Source organism: Chaetodon auriga, chromosome 8 (genome assembly GCF_051107435.1).
Source record: "Chaetodon auriga isolate fChaAug3 chromosome 8, fChaAug3.hap1, whole genome shotgun sequence".
Taxonomy (NCBI): domain Eukaryota; kingdom Metazoa; phylum Chordata; class Actinopteri; order Chaetodontiformes; family Chaetodontidae; genus Chaetodon; species Chaetodon auriga.
Genome location: NC_135081.1, coordinates 25924364 through 25944018, shown reverse-complemented (window position 1 = coordinate 25944018; position 19655 = coordinate 25924364). Strand labels below are relative to the sequence as shown.

Sequence of the window (19655 nt, the reverse complement as noted above, 5' to 3'; positions counted from 1 at the left end):
GGAGGGCGGGGGAGGGATGCAAATAGAGAGAGAGAGAGAGATGCGTGAGGGAGGGAGGCGGGCGAGCGAGGATGTGCTGGTCGTCATGGCAACCCAGCTGAGCGGCAAACAGAGCAGATGCGGCGCTGACATGTCGTTCCATCACACGCACGCAACCTCGCTCAGCCGTCCACGGGGACACGGTCCTGCTTTAGTGGCCAGTTCCCATTTCTTTTCTTTCTTCCTCTCCATTTCCCTCCCTTCTCCTCCTCCTCCTCCTCCTCCTCCTCCTCTCCCGCTGCTTGTCTTCTTGAAAATCTCTTTTCTTGTTCACTGGCTCTTTACCTCCCTCCCGTCCCTCTCGTCTCCCCTCCCTCCGCCTCCCTCCTGCACTTTGCAGAGCGCCTCCAGCTGAATCATGTCCCTGCTTTCAGTTCGTGCAACTGCTTTTTTTTTCCTCTTTCTTTGACATTCGGAGGAAAACACAGCAGTCCAAGGTGAATGTTCTGGCTCAGTTATAATTGTAAAGAAATGAGAAAACGATTGAACTGAGTGTTGCCTGCATATCCAAAGCCTGAAATATCTTATTCCTCTAAGCCATTGAGCTCCATTGTTCCCTAAAACCTGTTACAAACACTAAGAGCCTACAGCCACGCTAGCAGCTCTACACTACAGCTCTCTGCACTACAGCGGTGCTATGAGCTAAATGCTAAAATCAGCCAAACGTCATAACAAAAGGCTTAAAATGATAATGCTAATATGTATGCATGATGTGAAGCAGGTGATGTTTACCATCTTAACTTAGCATAGCCAAGCAATTAGCCATAGTTTGCTAATTAAAGTACAGCTGAGTCAAAGATGGCGCAGGATTTCACGCTCAGCAGCCACTTGACGCCGTTTTTTTTCCAGCTAACTGGTCACAAAGAAATTTCATCCCATCTGGTGAGTTTGCATTTTTAACATTCTTGCCATAATTAATTTTATGAGCTGATTTGTGACTGAAATATTCAAGTTTCAAGAGATAGTCATGCTGTTGGGCTGTAGGGCGCCAAACGCACAATAATCTGCAGCTGAAAACAGTTCCAAACAAATGCAGCATCTCCTCCTGTCTGAGTTACCTTTGCTAAAAGCTACAGTGCTAACACATTAGCCTCGGTATGTAGAGAATGACACAGGCCTTATCCATTAAAATTCTTTGGAACATGGTCTAAGAAGCTGACACCACAGGAAACAGCTCTTGGCTGAGTTTCGAAGACAATCTTTCGGATTGGATCTCCTTCTCCAGAAGTCTCACGTCCAGGGCAGCTGCACAGAATCGCAATCAAAGTGGAAATGACTCCTCATCAGGCACAAAAACTTCTACTGTCAAATCTCTTTTCGGCATGAACAGCAGTGATGTGTCTGGTTGAGATGCGTCGAGCAGCCTCCCTCGATCCCCCTGCCTTCCCCTATAAAACCTCCCACGCGGCCCATAGGCCTTCCCATTGTGTCCCACAGCTTTTTCCTCCCCAGCCCGTCATTATCTCCATCACCACAGCTCGCTTAAAGCATTGTCACAGCCCAGCAGAGATGCAGCAGAATTAGGATCAGGACACGTTACAAAGAACGAACAAATCGTCTCAATATTTACCTGATTAGGCCCACTGACAGGAACGAGAGAGAGAGAGGGTCTTTAATTTAACTCTCACAGGGTGACAATGGTGCAGATGGGGCCGTGGCCCTCTAATAAGACCCCCTGTTGGGTTTGATGAGGAGTAATGGAGGGTGAGGAGGGAGGAGGCGAGGGGGTTGGTGAAAGGCCAATTGAAAACAGACAGTTGGTTTAGTTGGGCTGAAGGCCAGCAGAGGACAGGCAGTGGTGGGTAACAACAAAGAGTAAAACTGACTTTTTCTCAGTTTAACACAGTCAGGGGTTTTATCGCTGCAGCCTTCTGGTATGATGATGGTTAATGTAGAGTTTGGTCCTTAAAGTGTCCATAATCAATGTTTTTAATAATATGTCTGACAATGTGAAAGATGTGGCTCGTAGTGATGAGCCCACAGAGATTTATCGCCTGAATCTGCGGCTCCCCTCGGATTTAAAGAGCTTTAAAGTGACTTTCAGCTCATCCCTCATGTGTCCGGCCACAATCGTCAGCATAAAAGCTTTAAAAGCAACGACCTGCTCGTCAACAAGACAGACACAGGTAGAGTTTAGAGAGTCCGATGTTTCCCTCAGGAGCTGGTGGAGACCAGAAACAGAGCTAAAAGACCGACTGCTGGATGTGGAACAGCTAACATCGGCTGAAAAGGTGTTGATATCGTGTTCGTACATTACTTCTGCTGCACCAGAGTGACCAAAGAAATCAGTTATTACAGATTTAAGTTTCAATCCAAATTCCTGAGAACAGGAGGAGGCAGCATCCTTACTACCATCACCAGGTCAGCCAACTCTGGGCATTACACGTCAACATGACAGTCAGAAACACTCGACCTGGATTTTTTGGAGCTATTTTTTACTGAAGTGTACATATAAGAAGCTAAAAGTACACAGAGGCAGGGCGGCTGCACAACAGTCAGCTTCAGGGTTCACAGAATAAGCCTGAAGGTTTTCTTCCACACACAAGTAAAACCTTTGATAACAAGTTAGTTATGTGAAATCTAAACACAGACCTACAGTAGCTGCCAAAAGGAAGGACAAAATGTCACGTTTGAAACTATCGGAAAAGGGCTGCAGAGACGAGCGGCTTCTCGAATGAAGGAAAAAACGTCCAAACTTTACTTGGTTTTGTTATTTTCTGAGGTTTTTGAGATATCCCTCTGAGTAGCAAAGGGAAAAACGTGGAAAGGGAAAGCAAATTGTCTTTCACAGTGTGAAACAACAACAAGCAGAGGGCAGAAACGCATTTCAACGAGGTCTTTGGAAGGTTAGAGGAAGAACAACCAAACAGACGGCCGGACCTGAAAGAGCTGGATCTGACAGGAGAGGGCACAACAGGGTGTTTACTGAATAATTTAGCATAAATCCCATATTTCCATTAAAACAGCACTATTTTTAAACCTTTCTTCCTTGAAGCAAAGCATATTTTCTTATGCAATAACTGCAGAGAGCGAGAAGGAAGCACCCAGAGAGGTGGATGTGATGAAGAAAGGCCAGCAGAGGACAGGAGGGGGTAAGACTGAGCGCCTCTGGAAACAGTTCAGACTTTAAAACATCAGCTTTGAGTCTGGCTCTGAAACAAAACCTCATTTGAGCAAACTTTCTCATTATATGCTGAGGGCTTTGGGAGGGGAAGGACAACCGCTGGTCAGGTTGAGGGCAGGATTAAAAAGAGTATTTGATTTTAAAACGCTCACAGAGAGGAGGAGGAGGAGGAGGAGGAGGAGAGGCTGTGGAACGGAGAGTTTCATCTCATCTCATGACTTCATGTGAAATTTAATGAAGGAATTTCTTGTTTCAACAAGAAGAGCTGATAAAAAATTTCTGGCGGACTTCAACCGTCTCGCCCTCCATGTTACAGCTCAACACACTGTGCATTCGTGTTTCGTAGTCGATGCTCCAGATGGGATTCACTGCAGTTAATTCAAACACATGTAAATCTGACGGGGTGATTGAAGGGTGAGGAGAGAGTCCGCTACATGAAAGATGCTTTTTCATTCACTTTGCTGAGAAACAGCGGATCAATCCTCACTCTGCGGTCGAACTGCTCATGACTCATAAACAAATGCAACCCATTATAGGTGGTGAGCGGATCTGATTGAATGGAAACCACTGGTTTAGAAGTTCTGGTTCGCATTCAGTGGGTTTTAAACCATAACTGGTGTTAAGCTCCTGCAGCATCTTATTTGACGGTACTGAAATGTAGGAGTTCTTCTACCATTTGAGAGTATCTCTAAAAAGTCTTTTATTCTAAGTGAAGCCAGCAGCCACAGATCTTCCTCCACGGTACTTTATTTTATGTTTTAATATTTCATGCTTTGTTCCAGCCTTTTCTTTTATACTAAAGTGCTGTTTTGTTTTCTATATGTTGCATGTTTTTGTGCAGCTTTTGGGTTCGCATGAGCTAAAGACAGCGGCCCACTGTGGTGAACATCGTGTTGTAAAAACACAGACTACACTGAACTTTAATTTACTTAAATTTAAAAACCCTTAATTAAATGGTGTCATGTGGCTTTTCTCCCCCTGCAGACCTTCATCCATCACTGGAAAGTTGAAGTTCTGGTTGCTACTGTTAAAGGCAAGTTTTCACCCATATGTGGATTCCCTGTCAGCAGGATTTATGACGACCGAACAGATTTAATTATGCGGCCAGTTGAATTTATTTTAGGAGGTGAACATTGTCTAGTTCAGCTTTTCATTGTCTCTATTAATTTTTATGCTTTGAGCAGAATCCCGTCTCTCGCTGTCACTGTTAACGTCTGCTGACTGAGAGCATGTGACACACGGTGAAGAGTTATGAAGACTGAGGTCTGGTGCCGCAACATGTTCATGTCTGAAAGATTTGGCAATTCAGCAGATTAGACAAACCAATGAACAAAAAGATACTGATCCAAGTACAATCCAGGCAACCTCCATCTGAAAACACACAAATTATTATACTATTTTAGGTCAGATGCTTTTTGTCTTTCATCAGCCATCCTCCCAGATTTCCCCGAGGCACCCGGTCCTCTGCACCACATTCAAAACAAACCAGCTTAAATAAAATATCACCGCATCATCGGCTTCCATTATGCAGATGGAACCATTATAACCTTATTAGAAACCACAGTGGGCACAAAACTGGTCCATTCAATCAGCCAGTAATGGTAAATCCCTCAATTTGAAAACTGAAAAGGGATTTGAGAACACGACGACGTAAGCGGTGCTCTTCATTTAGCATCAGAAAGGTCCGGTTGACTCAAAGCGTGGTAATAATGTTTAGATACTTTCAGACATTTTGTCCAGTGACGCTCTTTTTCCAGGGTTTGGGCCAAATGGGGAGGCATGAAGAAAGAGAAGTGTAACAAGTAATTCATGTATTCCAATGCAGCTCAGTCCTGAGTGTGAAGCTGCGTGAAGATTCATGAAAACAGTCTCCACAGTCCAATAAAAGCCTCCCACTTTCACAATCCAAAACCATTTCAGGTGAGCAAACATCTAATTTAGCAAATTTCTGTTTACTTGTCACATTCAGATTTTCTGCAGAGCTCTTTTGCCGTCAGCAGACTGTACTAAGTGCTAAACTACGTGCTATCATATATAAAGAGAGGCTGGTTAACGCTGCAAATGACTCACTCAGCACGGGGCTCTGGATACGACTGTGACCAACGTATTTAAATAAACCCCTGCATCCCTGGAGAGCACTCACAATACCGTCAACTGCAAACCAATTACTGTATGCACATGTGGCCCTCGCGCACCGTTACTCCAGCCATCTGCCAGGAGTACAGTCCATAAGCTGAAAAGATGCCCTCCGGACGCCTGACGCATGGATTCATCGCGATGCACTAAATTATGAAAAAGCAGAGAGGGGATATTAGTAATTACCTCCACCAACGAGGTTTGAGATCAGAACAGATTACGATGAAGCTCGGCGAGTCGATTGAAGTTTGGTGGATTAGTCAGTCCAAGGTTCTGGTCACAGCAGCGTTTATAACAGTGAAATTTAGGCCTGGAATCAATTAATTTCAATGGAATCACCACGATTGGCCGATTGGCTCGCACAGTCAGTCACACAGAGTTCAACATTTGCACCGCTGCAAAGCAAACCGAGCTGGCTCTATTTATTTATATCTGTATGTATATATGAAAAACAAGGAAACTGCACCGCTGACTAATTGGAAACTACCTTGGAGAGCTGAGCTTTAAGAGAACAGAGAAAGCCGGGTCTAAAATAGACGAGGACATCATATTAGCTGTGTCACAGGAATCCAAAAGGCAGATTATTATAATGTAATTGTAAATTGTGATCTAATAAAGGCTTCCAGCGTCTGGTTCTATTTTGTGAATGTACTTTTTGTTCCAGCTCAGGGGAAAAACACCATAACTCCACTCCATGTGCACATTTATAACGCTGGTGCAGATGACTTCCTCTCTACAACTCTTTCAAAGTAAGAGCATAAGACGTTCAGAGGAATTTGAGGCTGATAAAGAGACAAGGACTGAGACAGAGGGAGCTGAACTGGTTCAGTAGAGTCTGTAAGCCCCGCCCACTTAGAGATCAATCAAACCTGATGATTCTAGTGTGTGTGTGTGTGTGTGTGTGTGTGTGTGTGTGTGTGTGTGTGTGTGTGTGTGTGTACACTACATATATGTGCAGTGAACCTAACAGTCAAAACACAGTCACCTAGCAGCAACACCACCACTGCCAAAACACATTTGTGTGTGTGTAAGTGTGTGTCAACAATTGAAAACGTCAGGCCAGACTGCCTTTGGCAAAAACAGTCTGTGCATGTGTGTGTGTGTGTGTGTGTGTGTGTGTGTGTGTGTGTGTGTGTGTGTGTGTGTGTCTTTTGTCCCAACCTTCTCTGCAGTCATAAATATCCTGTGTGTTTGACCTTTGGCCTGATTCCACAACCCAACGCTCTTTGACTTGGAAGTGATCCCTGATACATCCATAATCCTGTGTGTGTGTGTGTGTGTGTGTGTGTGTGTGTGTGTGTGTGTACGTGAATGTGTTGGTGTGTATATGAATGTGTTGCCATAATATAGTCATGAGATCTAAAATGGATACGAATGGCTGTTGGTGCTCAAAACTTCACTTAATTACATCAAGCTGGACACACACACACACACACACACACACACACACACACACACACACACACACACACACCAGTAAATTCGACCTGGCTCGCCCGACTCGTTTCCATACTGGCAAGCGTTTTAAGGTTCTGACTCATTCTCTCTCTCCCTCAGTTTCTCCTCCACCTCCTCTCATTCTCTGTGTCCACCTCTCACTTCTTCTCTGTCTCTCATTTCCTGTTGATAGCTTCTCGCTCTCTTTTCCACTCCATCACTCTTTCACTCCTTTTCATTCCCCAATTTTCCAGCACAAACATTCAGAATATAAACACCCCCTCTTTTGTTTCTCCCGACACACACCCTCGGTCCTTCCCTCCCTCTGTTCTCTCATCTGTTTCTCCCAATATGGTCCTCAGTCCTGCAGCTCCAGTGGAGGAAGCGATTTACGATGCTAACGCTGTCAGACCCCATAAGTCAGAGGGACAGGGGAGCCGGCGCTGGAGATGCCGTAGATGGCTTCAGAACAGCGATCGCATCTCGGGGAGTTTGTGCAGACAGACTCAGGATCAGAGTTAAAATCTCACGACACAAAAGGTGTGCTTTTCTCTCGCTTTGATCGAGTGAATTTGACCGCTGGGGTGTTTTTGCTGACTCTGGAAGTGACAATTTGAGACATTTGCTGCAGCTAAAGCAGCACCAGACTCAGTGTGACAGCTCAGACTCCAGTATTTTCTCCTCCTCTGCTACACATGGTTTGATTTTTGCTCCTTTTTTGCCCATACTGAAACATTTTCAGCTTGAACAGATGCATTTTCATCTGTTTGCAGCGCTAATCTGTGTTTCCCCTCATTACCAACTTGAGTGAAAACTGAACTTGAGCAACACATTTGGACATTGATCCCACAGCTGAAGGGCTTCATGAAGGTTAAAGCGGTCCTCCAGAGATTTATCACTGCAATTTCATAAAGCTGGGAGATTTTCCTGACTTTCACTCCATAATATGGGTCACACACTTCCCATGATGCAACAAGCACATACCTCAAAGCCCAATTGTCAGAGACACTGTAACTCTTGATTGTTTGATTTATAGTGGTGTATCAAAGGCTTACAGCGGAGCTATGGAGCTCACATCACTACACGTCAGGGCTGCGGCGGCTGCAGAGGTAGCACATTGTGATTTTCCTACAAGCTTCTGATGCATCAAAAGATTCTTGGAAGAGGAGACAACATTAAGGAAGCAGAAGAAAGATGCAGCTATCTTCTCCTTTTAAGTAACGTGAATGAAACAAAGACGTCATTCACGGCTCTCTATGAATGAACACAAGCTGCACTGGAGACTACACCTGTCTCCAGCAATGAGACAAAGCCATTAAGTTACCTGAATGTAACTCCAGTTGTATGAGATGGTGCATAGCCCAAAGTCACTCTGTATCACCAGGTAATATAAGCAGTTCATGTGGGGAATATAATTAAAGCAGGACACGTCCGGATCACATGTGAAACCTGCATGTGCGCCATGAATGAGCCAAATCTGAACCATAAGTCAGTGCAGACGTCTACAGTGTCGCTCCCGTTCGCCCCGGTGCATCAGGCATAAATCTGGCTTGAAGTGAGGTCATGTAGCTTTGTGCCATGTGACATGTGATGAGCGACATGAGACGCAGCATGTGATAAAACCGCTGCTTCTCTGGAGAGTTTGCACGTGTTGAAGGCAGGAAATTAGAGAGTTGTCCTTCAGTTCCTCCAGAGCCACAGAAGGTACGGGACAACTGTTTCACCAGGCTGTGTAGAAGTATAGGCTTCTCCCTCAGGACTAATAAACTGATCTCAGTGCAGCGCTCCTTTAAACACCTTCTGCAGGTGACTTGCAGGTTAAGTTAAACCAGATTTGAAAACATGTGCTTTCTGAGCAGAGGGTTTGTCCTTATTTGTTCTAGTAACCTCACTGTTTTTGTCAGTTTGTCAATTTGTCAAAAATTGTATAAAAATAATTATAATACTTAATTTAATCAATTAAAAGTTCAAATACTGTTCTTCATGTTTGCCATTTATTAAAAAAAAAAACACCTGCTCAAGCACAGTTTAAGCACCACTACACCACTGCAAGTCTGGATCATTCATTCATCGTTAAGCTCTCCAGCAGCTGAAACAGGTAATGAGTTACATGTAATCAGTTACATTGAGGAGGGTGAGCTTCCCGGAGCCGCAGGTCTGTTTTCCTGCCTGCGGGAAAGAGATACGACAGGCTGGTCTGAGGTCAGTAAACAGCACTTTGAAGGGTCATGTGTTTTACTGCAGGGGGCTAAAGGTCCAAACATTCATCCCACTCTAATTGAATTGGTCTGATGGATGAAGCAGCTCCAGTTCAGCTGCACGCACCAACACACACATGAACTCAGCTTCACATGTACACACAAGCTCAGTCGCATGTGTAATCAGACACACATGCATGCATAAACAAACACACACACATACAGAGGAACATATTGGTCCTCATCTGTGCCAGCGCTCCATTGACCCATATTGCACTCCTGCCCAGCAGTCAAACGCCTCTCAGTCTCTCTCCAGCCCTCGTCTGACTCACTCTCAGGAGGTTCATCACTGCTACGATCTGCTGACTGAGGCCCAAAATCTGCCCTAAATATCTGGATCATGTCGTCCGCTTAGCAAGAGTTTTTCAACAGCGTCGCTCCGTTTCAGTCATTTCAGTCTTCTGTTGATTCGATGCAGAACAGAGATGATTTTTATCTGTTCCTGCTCAGACATCTTAAACATCTAAAACAATCATTTTCTCAATTACACTTTCTCTAATTATGTTGAATCTTTCTATTCAAAACAGGTAAACATCACAGTTGGAAGTGGTGCTATTGAGCGAGTTTGTACAAACAGTGAATATGGGTGCAAATTAGGGAATCTGAGTAATATGATTTGAAGGCAGTAAATGAAAGACATGCGGGATCTATAAAAATATCTTCTGTTGGGACCATTTCTTTTCATCTTGCACTGAACTGTAATTTAATTTTTTAGCTTATTTTCCTCTTTCAGATGTGTTTCTGTTCTTAATATCTCCTGTATGTTACGTAAAGCACTGAAAGGGGTGCGTCTCTATCAGGGGTTTCTGTCCTCTGTCGCTCACCTCAACATTTAAAATGGTCAAATTTTGCAGCTAAATAAACTAATTTCACCGGAATCGCAATTATAAGTGAATCTGCTCACAGTGGGGCAAAATAAATCTGCTGAATCTTTCGCGTCAAGCTCAGTGTTGGTGAACTTTGACACATGAATTAGCACCACTGACCAAGTGCAAACCTTCCTGTAGGGCTCTCATGTTAGCATTTAGCTCACCAGCTACAGAACTTCAACAACTAGCACTGCGAGTTGATACTACGAAGCTTCTGGCACCACAAATTTCTAGAAAGATAATTAGCTGTTCCACTGTCAGGTGTGATCAAGGCTTTAACTGTGCCAGTGTACCACCTTTCACTAATGCGGGTGGGTGATAAAAAAACCCCATTATTTTTGGTCTTGAGACACTTCCTGCAGCTTCTTCCTGTTTTTGTGACTCATCACAAAACCTCAAATCATCAGTCCTCTCTGGCATGATCTGATTTGTTAATGCTAACTTATGTCTCATAGTTAAAATTAGAGAAAAAATCGTCCATTGATATTAAACATGCCACATGCAGTGCCTGAAGTATAAACTCTTTTAATGCTGTTTCAGTAGACATCTCTTATTTCAAATGGTGGATATAAAGAAAAATGATGGGATGTGACTGCTAGCTTTTGATGCCAAAGGTCAGCTAGGTTCATGGTCTGCTCCGTATAACCTTCAGCTGGGGGACGTCACGGGGATGTTGGGGATCTTGTGCTTTCAGAACAAATAAATCTGGGCTGTCTGGATGTTTTCTGAGAGATTCAGAATGTCTTTGTTTGAGTTTAGGCTGAGCACTGTCTGGTATTCGTGTGTGTGTAGCTGCTGGCGGGTGACACATCAGCTCCAGTCAGGAGGCTGATTGCCACTGTGCATACATTTGCATGCTAATCTGTGCAGCTGCTAACTAATTGGAAGTCTCTCCTCACTGATTGGTTGCTTGATTTGTTCCATGATTATGAGGAATTGTATGTGAAATGTCAAACACACTGAAATGTGAAGCCAACATTTATGCGACTAAAAGCGCAAACATGGACAGAAAAATCAGCCTCAGATCTGACACATCTCACCAGCCTGTGATGTTCACTCTATTCCAGGTGTTTTCCTCTGATAAAATTGCTGTTAAAGCACACTTTTTCTGCAGCCATTTTCTCTCAACCAAGGCAGTGGGTGTATAAATTGATCTTTACGCCTGTATGATGGATTTCTTCCAGGGTGGATGTTGACTATCAGAACAAAATGGCGGCTGAAGAAAGAATTATTTTCTGCTTCTTTTCTTCTCAGGGACTGACGCCTAAACCTGATGTTTAGAGTTGATGTTTCAGGTATTCACTGCCATCTCTCAATGTGATGTTGCATCATCTACATTTAGTCAACAGGACTGAAACTCCAGACGTCGTCTATCACCTACAGCAGTTTGTAAAGGCCTTCAGCAGCATTTAAATCTAATGAGCGTCAGTGGAGTCACTGCGGCCTGTGCATTTGTTCTTGTCTCAGATTCAGTTCTGGGGAACTTGACACATGAATTTTGACTAATATCAAGTTGTCTGACAGCGCTGACTTCTGAAGGAATGAAGAGTTGGTGCAAAACTGAGGAAGCTCTGTTTTCATTGCAGAGCCGTGTTGGTTTTGGACCTTGTCCCTTGCGTACAGAGATTTCTTCAGACTCTCTGAATGTTTTAATAATATTATTTTCTGTAGAAAAAGAAATCCCCAAATTCTTCAGCTTCACATTGAGAAACATGCTTCTTAATTTCTTGCTTTATTTGCCAGCGTAGTCAGTCACAGAGTGGTGAAGCCCTCCCCATCTTTCAAAACCCAACTGTTTTGAAACATATTGCTGCATCAAATTCTAAATGAGGATATCATTTTTTTTTTTTCTTTTTTTTGATTGTCAGTCTTTGTGCTATTTTCAATTAAATATGGGCTTTCAATGTTTTAGGAAACATGGAAAATGGGACTGTAAATTTTTAAACTTATTGTCCTGATAGCAACTGGGCTAACAAGTTTGCTAACTGACAGCTTGTTAGCTTGCAAGTATGCCAACAGCATAGTACAGAGAAACATAATGAATCCTAGAGCTATTGTGCTTGACTAATGCTAGTATATTCGCCAGCTATCGCTAACAGTGTTAACAGTATTAGTAGATTTGATCACTTTAAGAGCATAAAAGAGGGAACGGACGGGGAGGATCCGGGAGGGGTAATGTCTCAAGGGGAACAGGAAGGTAAATACATTTTCATCAGAGGCTGACCGGGAGCGATTCTTACTGCAGATTGTAAATGCAGATTTAGTATTGATCCCTTCATATTCCAGTTTCACATCAGTTCTGCAATAATACAGTATTAGAATCCAGGAAAGCTACCGGACAAAGCACACGTCAGCCTTCCTCCATCTGCAGCAGCCCTAATCCTGAAGCCTGATGTGATGGTTTTTTTTAAAGTGTAGCTGTTCTCATGATAGATTTGATCCACAGATGCACTGTTGACTTTCAGATGCATTCGCAGAGGACTCACATGGAGCTGGAACTACTCTGTGGCTTACAGCATATTTTCATAAACGATTCTTTTAATCCGTTTGACTTTTAACCCCCACCTAGATTCAGCACCACAGCAACCCTATTGGATCGAGTATCGAGGGGAGTCATTACTGCAGTTTGTGGCTAATGCCTGGAAAGCAGGTCATACAGTAATGAGAGTGTTCATCAATATGCAGGGGGGCAGCAGAGGGAGCAAAATATCAAAATTATATCAATAGACAGTTCAGTGTTTGTAAAAAAACGTGCATTTCACTTTGTGTGTGTTGTCTTGTATTTGCTCGTCCTATAATGCGTGTTTGTGCAGAGTTTGCGTGACAAAGGAAAACCAAATTTCACAAAGCAAAACTGAATCTGAGCATGCAGTCTGGCAGAAGAAGGGACGTTTTCTCGTAAAATTCTCTTGTTAAAAATAACACTAATGCACCGGTTTATATTCTGCACTGAGCTTTTCCACATGTTCCTGACCAGCGGAGCAGAACACTAAATCCAGAGTTTCATGGAGCCTCATACATCAAATGACAGAACATTTTATCTTACATGCTGGTGTCCGCTTGCTCATTGTGGATGCTGCAGAATACTTTTAACATCAATTGCACGTGCAAAGGAATAACCCTGATGAGGCTCGAAGCAGCTGCAACACTTTTGAGTGTTTAGTCAAATGAACATTTTTCAACAAGAATGGCTGATTTTTTCCTTTTTCTTGATGAACTCTTTGAACCCTCGGCTGGTTTTGTTGTGCTTTTATTCCTTTCGTTTACAGTCTTCAGGCAAAGTCCCAACATATATTGACATTTCCAGGACACCCGTATACCCACAGATTTTGAAAACACCAGATATATCTGCATGACGATGCACAGAGGAGATGGCAGGGACAGTGTGTGCTCCAGTAATGGAAACATCATGTTGCTGATTGTATTAATAGCGTAAAACAAATCAAATTTCCATGTGGGATGAATATGACTTGAATTTGGCCCTTACACTTCGGTGAATCTGCACAACAGTCATGCTAATTAGTGAATTTCTGTCAACATTGTAACCACTGATGTACAGAAAATGTCTAGATTTGATGATTATGAGGCAAGTTCTGAAGCTATAAGCAGTGCCCTTTGTACGAGTTGTCTATATTCTACATATATTGGAAGTTGTGCTTTCTCTTGTTGCATCGATTGCAGCTGCATGCAATGTTGTAACCTGTGTGTTGCAGAGTGGTTTGTGTTGTGAATGCAGTGTGTAGATTGTGTTTCTGCTGCTGAGTGAACATCTTTGTGTTGATGTTGCATCATACCTGCAGAAGACTCCCATGCCCTCCAGCAGGTAGCACTGTCCCCCGTTGAAGCAGTAGTTGGGCAGCATGTCGCAGGGCGAGCGGCAACTTCCGTTCACCATCTGGTAGCCCACACGGCATCCACCCATCCCGTCTGAGCCGTCCACTGGCGAGGCCGCTGGAGGGGCAGCCACAGGGACGTTTGGTACCGGACCTCCGGCGCCAGGAAGTGCCGCTCCAGGGATGAAGGAGCCAGACCCTGGGACCCGGGGCCTGGAGCGAGCTGGAGACCCAGCGGTGATCCGGAGGTCTTCATCGCTCTCGTAGGCGTCAGTCGTGGTGCTGTAGGTGTACTCATCAGCAGTGGGGGACACGCCATCCTCGTAGGGTGTGAGGTAGTCATAGTTGTCTGGCATGGCCCAGGAGGTCGGGTCACCACCCTGCAGCTCATGGGCCAGTGATGAAGGAGAGGGAGGGGCCAGGTCAAGGCTGCGCCCACGAGAGGAAGGGTCGAAGAAGTCCACATGGAGGATGTCGGGGTTAGAAGGGTTGGTGGCGGGAACGGAGGGCGGGGCGGTGGTGGTGAAAAGGTGATCCAGATCAAACACAGCTGTGTCCTTGGTGTGAATCCAAGGCGGGTCAGTGTGTGGCAGACGCTCTTCCTCATCATCCTCCTCCTCTTCGCCCTCCATGACTTCAGGCCCGCGTGGGTTTCCAGGCAACAGGTGCTCCGTCTCAGCAGAATCAGGACTGAGCTGAGGCGGGGCTGCCACGCCCACTTCCTCCACCGCAGGAACCACCGTCTCCCCGAACATGCCGCTGCTCTGCTCCTCTTCCTCACCGGCACGCGGGATCCGGCCCGCCCTCAGGGTCACAGTGCTGATCGTGGCGGGACTTGCCGAGAAACTGATCTCGTTGACCTTGACGGGCCCCTCCTCCTCGTTAGGCAGGGAGGTCATGTTGGCCGCGCTGTCCGGCTCAGTCGCATTGGTCCCGACGACGTTTCCTGAAACACACAAAAAAAAACGTTTTCCTCTCAGATGACAAGTGGAGAAACAAAGCTGTGGGAGAACTTCTGGAAATTTAATGAGGTGAAAATGGTTCCGCTCAAAAACCAGAGCACAGTGTGTATTGATCAGCTCAGGAAAAACTTCTGGCTCTTAAAAGGGCCGGTTACTGGAGCGCAGGGCTCGTTAGGCAGACGTCCACAGTCGAAAAGCAGAAATACGCTTGAACCTTCATAAAATACATGAAAATTCAAAAAATAAATGTGCATTTTACTCTATTCACACTGTATTTGAGGTGGATGAAGCTCATGTATGCCCTCCATGTGGCACCGTAGATGATCACCTTCAGTGTGTTCTCCTCAGACAAATCAAGACACCTGTGGCCAAAATAGTTAGTGATAATCTTAAACTTCGAACAATGCACCTCTGTGCAGCCGGCAGTAGAGAAAAAAGCTGATCCAACAAACCAGCATGACATCAGAAAATGCAGCAACCATTACTATGAAAAATTCAACAACTGAGCCTTGAAAATAAAGCAGCTGAGGACGGAGAGTTGAAAACGTCACCATGCATCTCTGCAACGTTTGCTGTCAGTTCCAGAAGTAAAGACGTTTAAATCAACCTCAGTGGTACAAACTGAATGCTTATTCACAGAAATCCCAGAAAATCAGATCACAGGAGATCAAAATATAATTTCCAGGAATATCAGCTGAGTAGCTGCATGAAAACACACTGGGCTGTTGGATGCAACATCTGCTGTTATTGTATCTGAACTATAAATACAAACAATCACCAACTGGTTCACTTCACTGTTTCCAAAGACGTTTTCCAGGCTCACGCAGCAGTGGTCCACTGCCACACAATGACCTCACAAGATGAGGTCTTATTGCATTATGCGATGGACAGAGGGGATTCAAGGAGTCTGGCATGGAACCCGACGAGTGAAACAAATTAAAACGAGACGTGATTGGCTGTATACTTATCCTCTGGTCGATTACTTCATCCGAGGGCGGCTCGTTGAGTCATGCAAAAAGCTGCTTTACGACCGCTCCCCTTTGGATTAAAGCAATAATTCACTAATGTACTTGAACAGCAAGGAACTGGGATTATGGATTACGGGCATAGAGGGAGGGATTTGGGAGACTTTGGGGATGCCCTGCAGGGGGGGAGTGATGATCTTGAGGAGACCCAGACAGGAGAGCGTCTCGACAGCTGGACTAACACAGAAGAGACTGTTCATCCCGAGTGATGGAGAGCTGAAATAAACCGTACTCTACGTCTTTTATCTGCTGTAAGAGAATTACTTGTTTAGATTTATCTTTTTATTATCATTGACAGTTTCCATTAACAGACTCAACAGACTCTGAATCCTGAACGTTTGATAGCTCTACAGCAATAACTGGAGGTCTGGTGTTGTGTTTGACAGCCGTACACCTGGCGGTCATGTCTGCATGGCGCTTGTAAAGGTGCTGATGATCAACCAGCAGGCAGTGGTGGTGCTGTGGTGAACTGAACAGGTTATTCACAGGCCAGCAGAAGTGTTGGCTGACTGAAAACATGTTTATTAATGTTTACGATGCTGCTGGTCCACATGGTGTTTCGCCTGCTTGCTACACAAGTAAGGGGACATCATCTTTCTAGCAAATTAGCACAAAAATGGCGACAAGCTTGGATGAGATGGACACAGCTACAGAGGCTGTCATCAGCTGACTTACAGAACTAACAGCTGGGATGTTTCTCTGATCGGCATGACTTTATGTTGAAGGGAGAATGATTAGAAACATGAGCAAACACGAAGAGTAAAATACAGCTCAGCCTGATTATCATGCGAACAGAAGTCCAGATAATAACCACACTGTAGAGCTCTCATGCTAATGCTAATGCTAACTGCGTTGGGTGACATGTTTGGGCTTCTGTTTCTTCTACTTTACAATAGTACTACTATATGTCAACTTGAGTCATTGGTCGTTTCATCAATGTCATCCCCACTTATGAAAAGTCTTCACATCACACTACACCAACATTCATGTCTTAGAGGTATTGGGTTCAATGGCCCCCCCCCATCCCCCACAGTGAAGAAATGTGTGTAGTTGTCGTCCTGTAAGGAGCTTTGTAAACAGCCTCCACCAAATGGCATATGTGAGGATATCTGTCAGGATCTTTGCCGACTGAAGATAAGCTCTGACCCTCCGGGAGTTTAATCTCTAAATTTCTCCTCAACACTCAGCGAGGCTCCATTTACACAGCCACTAGTTCATTATTTATTATGACCTCCACCAAAGTTTTATGACTCGTATGACGCGATGCCTGAATTTGGAACAAGCAGACATAAAAGGCACACACACCCTCAGACAGTAACGAGCCACAACGTAACATCTTCATCGCTTCAAAACTGCAGCAGAACAACCCTGAAACCAGCATCAGAGACCCAACAGATCAAATACCTGAGCCTTCATCGTTCAAGGCCAATCATTCAAGACACTGTCAGTGTATATAATGTCTTAACGGGCTTAACAGAATTCCCAAGGAACAAGAAAAAAGTCCTGAAATCCCATCTGGGAGAAGAAGAAGAAGAAGAAGAAATGTTGAGCCTAGCAGTCCTCTTTCTATTTTATGGACACTGAGCTGTAATCAATCAGCTGTTACATGTCACATTTCTGGCATCACAAGAATCTTCGGCTGAGATAATTGAACTTAATTAAACTATTCCACACACGTTGGCATGTTTTTCAGTTAAATCAAGACATTAATTAGAAAAACAGGGAGCTAATTAACCCACCAGGAGTTTCTGGAGTTGCGCTGTAGTTGTTGTGCATTTCGCTGGACAGAACAGTAGCAATGAGTTAAGAGCGACAGCGTAAGAGTTTTTCCAGACGAGTAACTTCAAACGCAATATATCATGTGATTTAACGGCATTCTGGTCTGCTGAGAGTAATACTGAGAGGAGAAATTGGCCTTTTTGCTTCTTCTTTGATGGATAGTTATTTGGTATTTTAAGCCTTTATTAGATAGAAAGTGGAGAGATGGCAGGAAATGAATGGAATAAGAGACGGGAAATAACAAATATCCGCGGTCAGGCTCAAAGCTGGGACTCTGCAGCTCGCGGTTCAACCCCGAGAGCGCCGGAGTTATTAGGATTTCTGTCATTGATGATAATAGGCTGAGCGAACGAGCCCTCAACCTTTGATTCTGAGGAACTTGCATGAAAACCTGATGTTCATCACCGCAAAATGATGCCAGAAACTCAAGATTTAAAGGCAGCAGACGCCATAAAGCCTGAGCAATCCTCAAACTACTGAAATGCACATAGATCCTTTCTGCACAGGGGGCATCAGATCTGCATCTATTTTCCATTTTAGAGAAATTAGCTCTGCTCTTCAGTGCGATAACACATTGTATATAATAAAATATTTCTCCTGCTGCAGGGTGAGTGAATCTGGGGTCGGAAAGCCTGCATGTTACTCCCTCAGCCTGCACTCTCAAAGTACCCTTGAGCAAGGCTTTTTCTACCACTGGCTGCTGCTCTTGCCAGTGAAGAGGATCATTTGGTTGAATCAAGGTAATGCATGAATGTAAAGCAGGACAGCGCTGATAAAGAGCACGCCTGCAAAGAAAATCTGTCCTGAATAAACAGCGATCGATAGATGCTCTCCGCTGAAACAAACCCAAACACACGAGCGCATGCATGTGGCGCTGCCATCGTTCGGCGTGAGGCTGTCACTTCAGCCACGAGCCGTTTGACAGGTTGAAGGCTTCACTTTATTGAAGGTTTTGTTTTCTGGCGCAGCAGCGGTGAGCTGCGTCTTTGAAGCCGGGGTCGTTCGAGGGCTAATCCTTCCCACAGTACCACAATCCACTGCTGTTTAACACATCAACTGAGCAGCGCAGACACACACACACACACACACACACAAAATAGGCTTTACTATTACTGCACAAAAGCATTTTACACACTAAATGCTTGATACTCACCATGAAATTCGAATTCAAGGCTGTAAATGTCCACCTCTCTCTTAAGGACATGCCATATAAGAAACAATCATACTCATATTTGTTTGGTTTATCTCTCACTTGTCTGTCAAACACACACACACACGCACACACACACACACACACACACACACACACACACACACACACACACACACACACACACCTGACAGCAATCCACTCATTAAGTGACAGTTTGTCTGGTTGAGCGCAGTGCTTGTGTGAACCTCCGGGGGGAAACCAGCCAGCCTTCAACACCACGAACTCCTCCTGCTGCTGCTTCAGCAAGCCTGATGAATACAAACTGTACAGACGGGAAAACACACAGTAATGGCTGCCGCACGACCGGAGAGACTGACAGGAGGTGACGAGGAGCGACAGCGACGAGGGACCGGGAGAAGAGGCGCCGTGAGAGAAGAGAGAGACGAAGCCAGAGAGACGGATGTGAAGTGAGGGATGCAGAGAGACGAGGTGACAGAGAGATGCTTTCATGGTCTATGAAGGACTCTTGGACTTTTACTCCCACTCTGCCAGTCTGTCTGTAGCTGAGGGGAAAGCCTCTCCAGAGATCTTCAATCTACTCTGTACTGTCGACTATCACTGGCCTCAAACCTCACACCGCTTCAGCTGTGTTACACTTTGATCCCCCTGGTAGGAACAAAAGGCTGCTGCATGCTCCTCAAAATGTGAAAAACTGCCCTCTATAGTGGCTGAATGTGCAACGAAAATGTGGTTAAATAGTCAATTCTTTCCTGTGTCTTTTGATTACAGATGTGCAGTATTTTAAACCTGAGTCACAGATGGAGGACAGCGCTCGGTCGGATGCTGCGCTCCATCTGCCACAGCAGGTTTCACGAAGCAGAACAGGATGTTTACACATGCAAGCTGAATCAAGTGGTTTGTAATCTCCACCTATGGAATGATCCTCAACGTCTATATTTTTCAAACAAACTGCAAAACTGAACTCTGACCTTCAGATCTGCTGAAAACACACTCTTACCAGGCTTCAGGCCTTGTATCCT

At 44.6% G+C, this 19655-nt stretch overlaps 1 protein-coding gene across 8 annotated transcripts in view; it reads right to left on the bottom strand.

The window, feature by feature from the left end:
* cspg5a (chondroitin sulfate proteoglycan 5a) overlaps positions 1-19655 on the bottom strand; it is a 53482-nt gene that overhangs the window by 19577 nt on the left and 14250 nt on the right. For all 8 annotated transcript variants that reach the window (XM_076736175.1, XM_076736181.1, XM_076736177.1 and 5 more), the window contains exon 2: positions 13658-14642. In XM_076736175.1, the coding sequence (XP_076592290.1) occupies positions 13658-14642 (985 nt within the window). The remainder of the gene's footprint in view (positions 1-13657; positions 14643-19655) is intronic.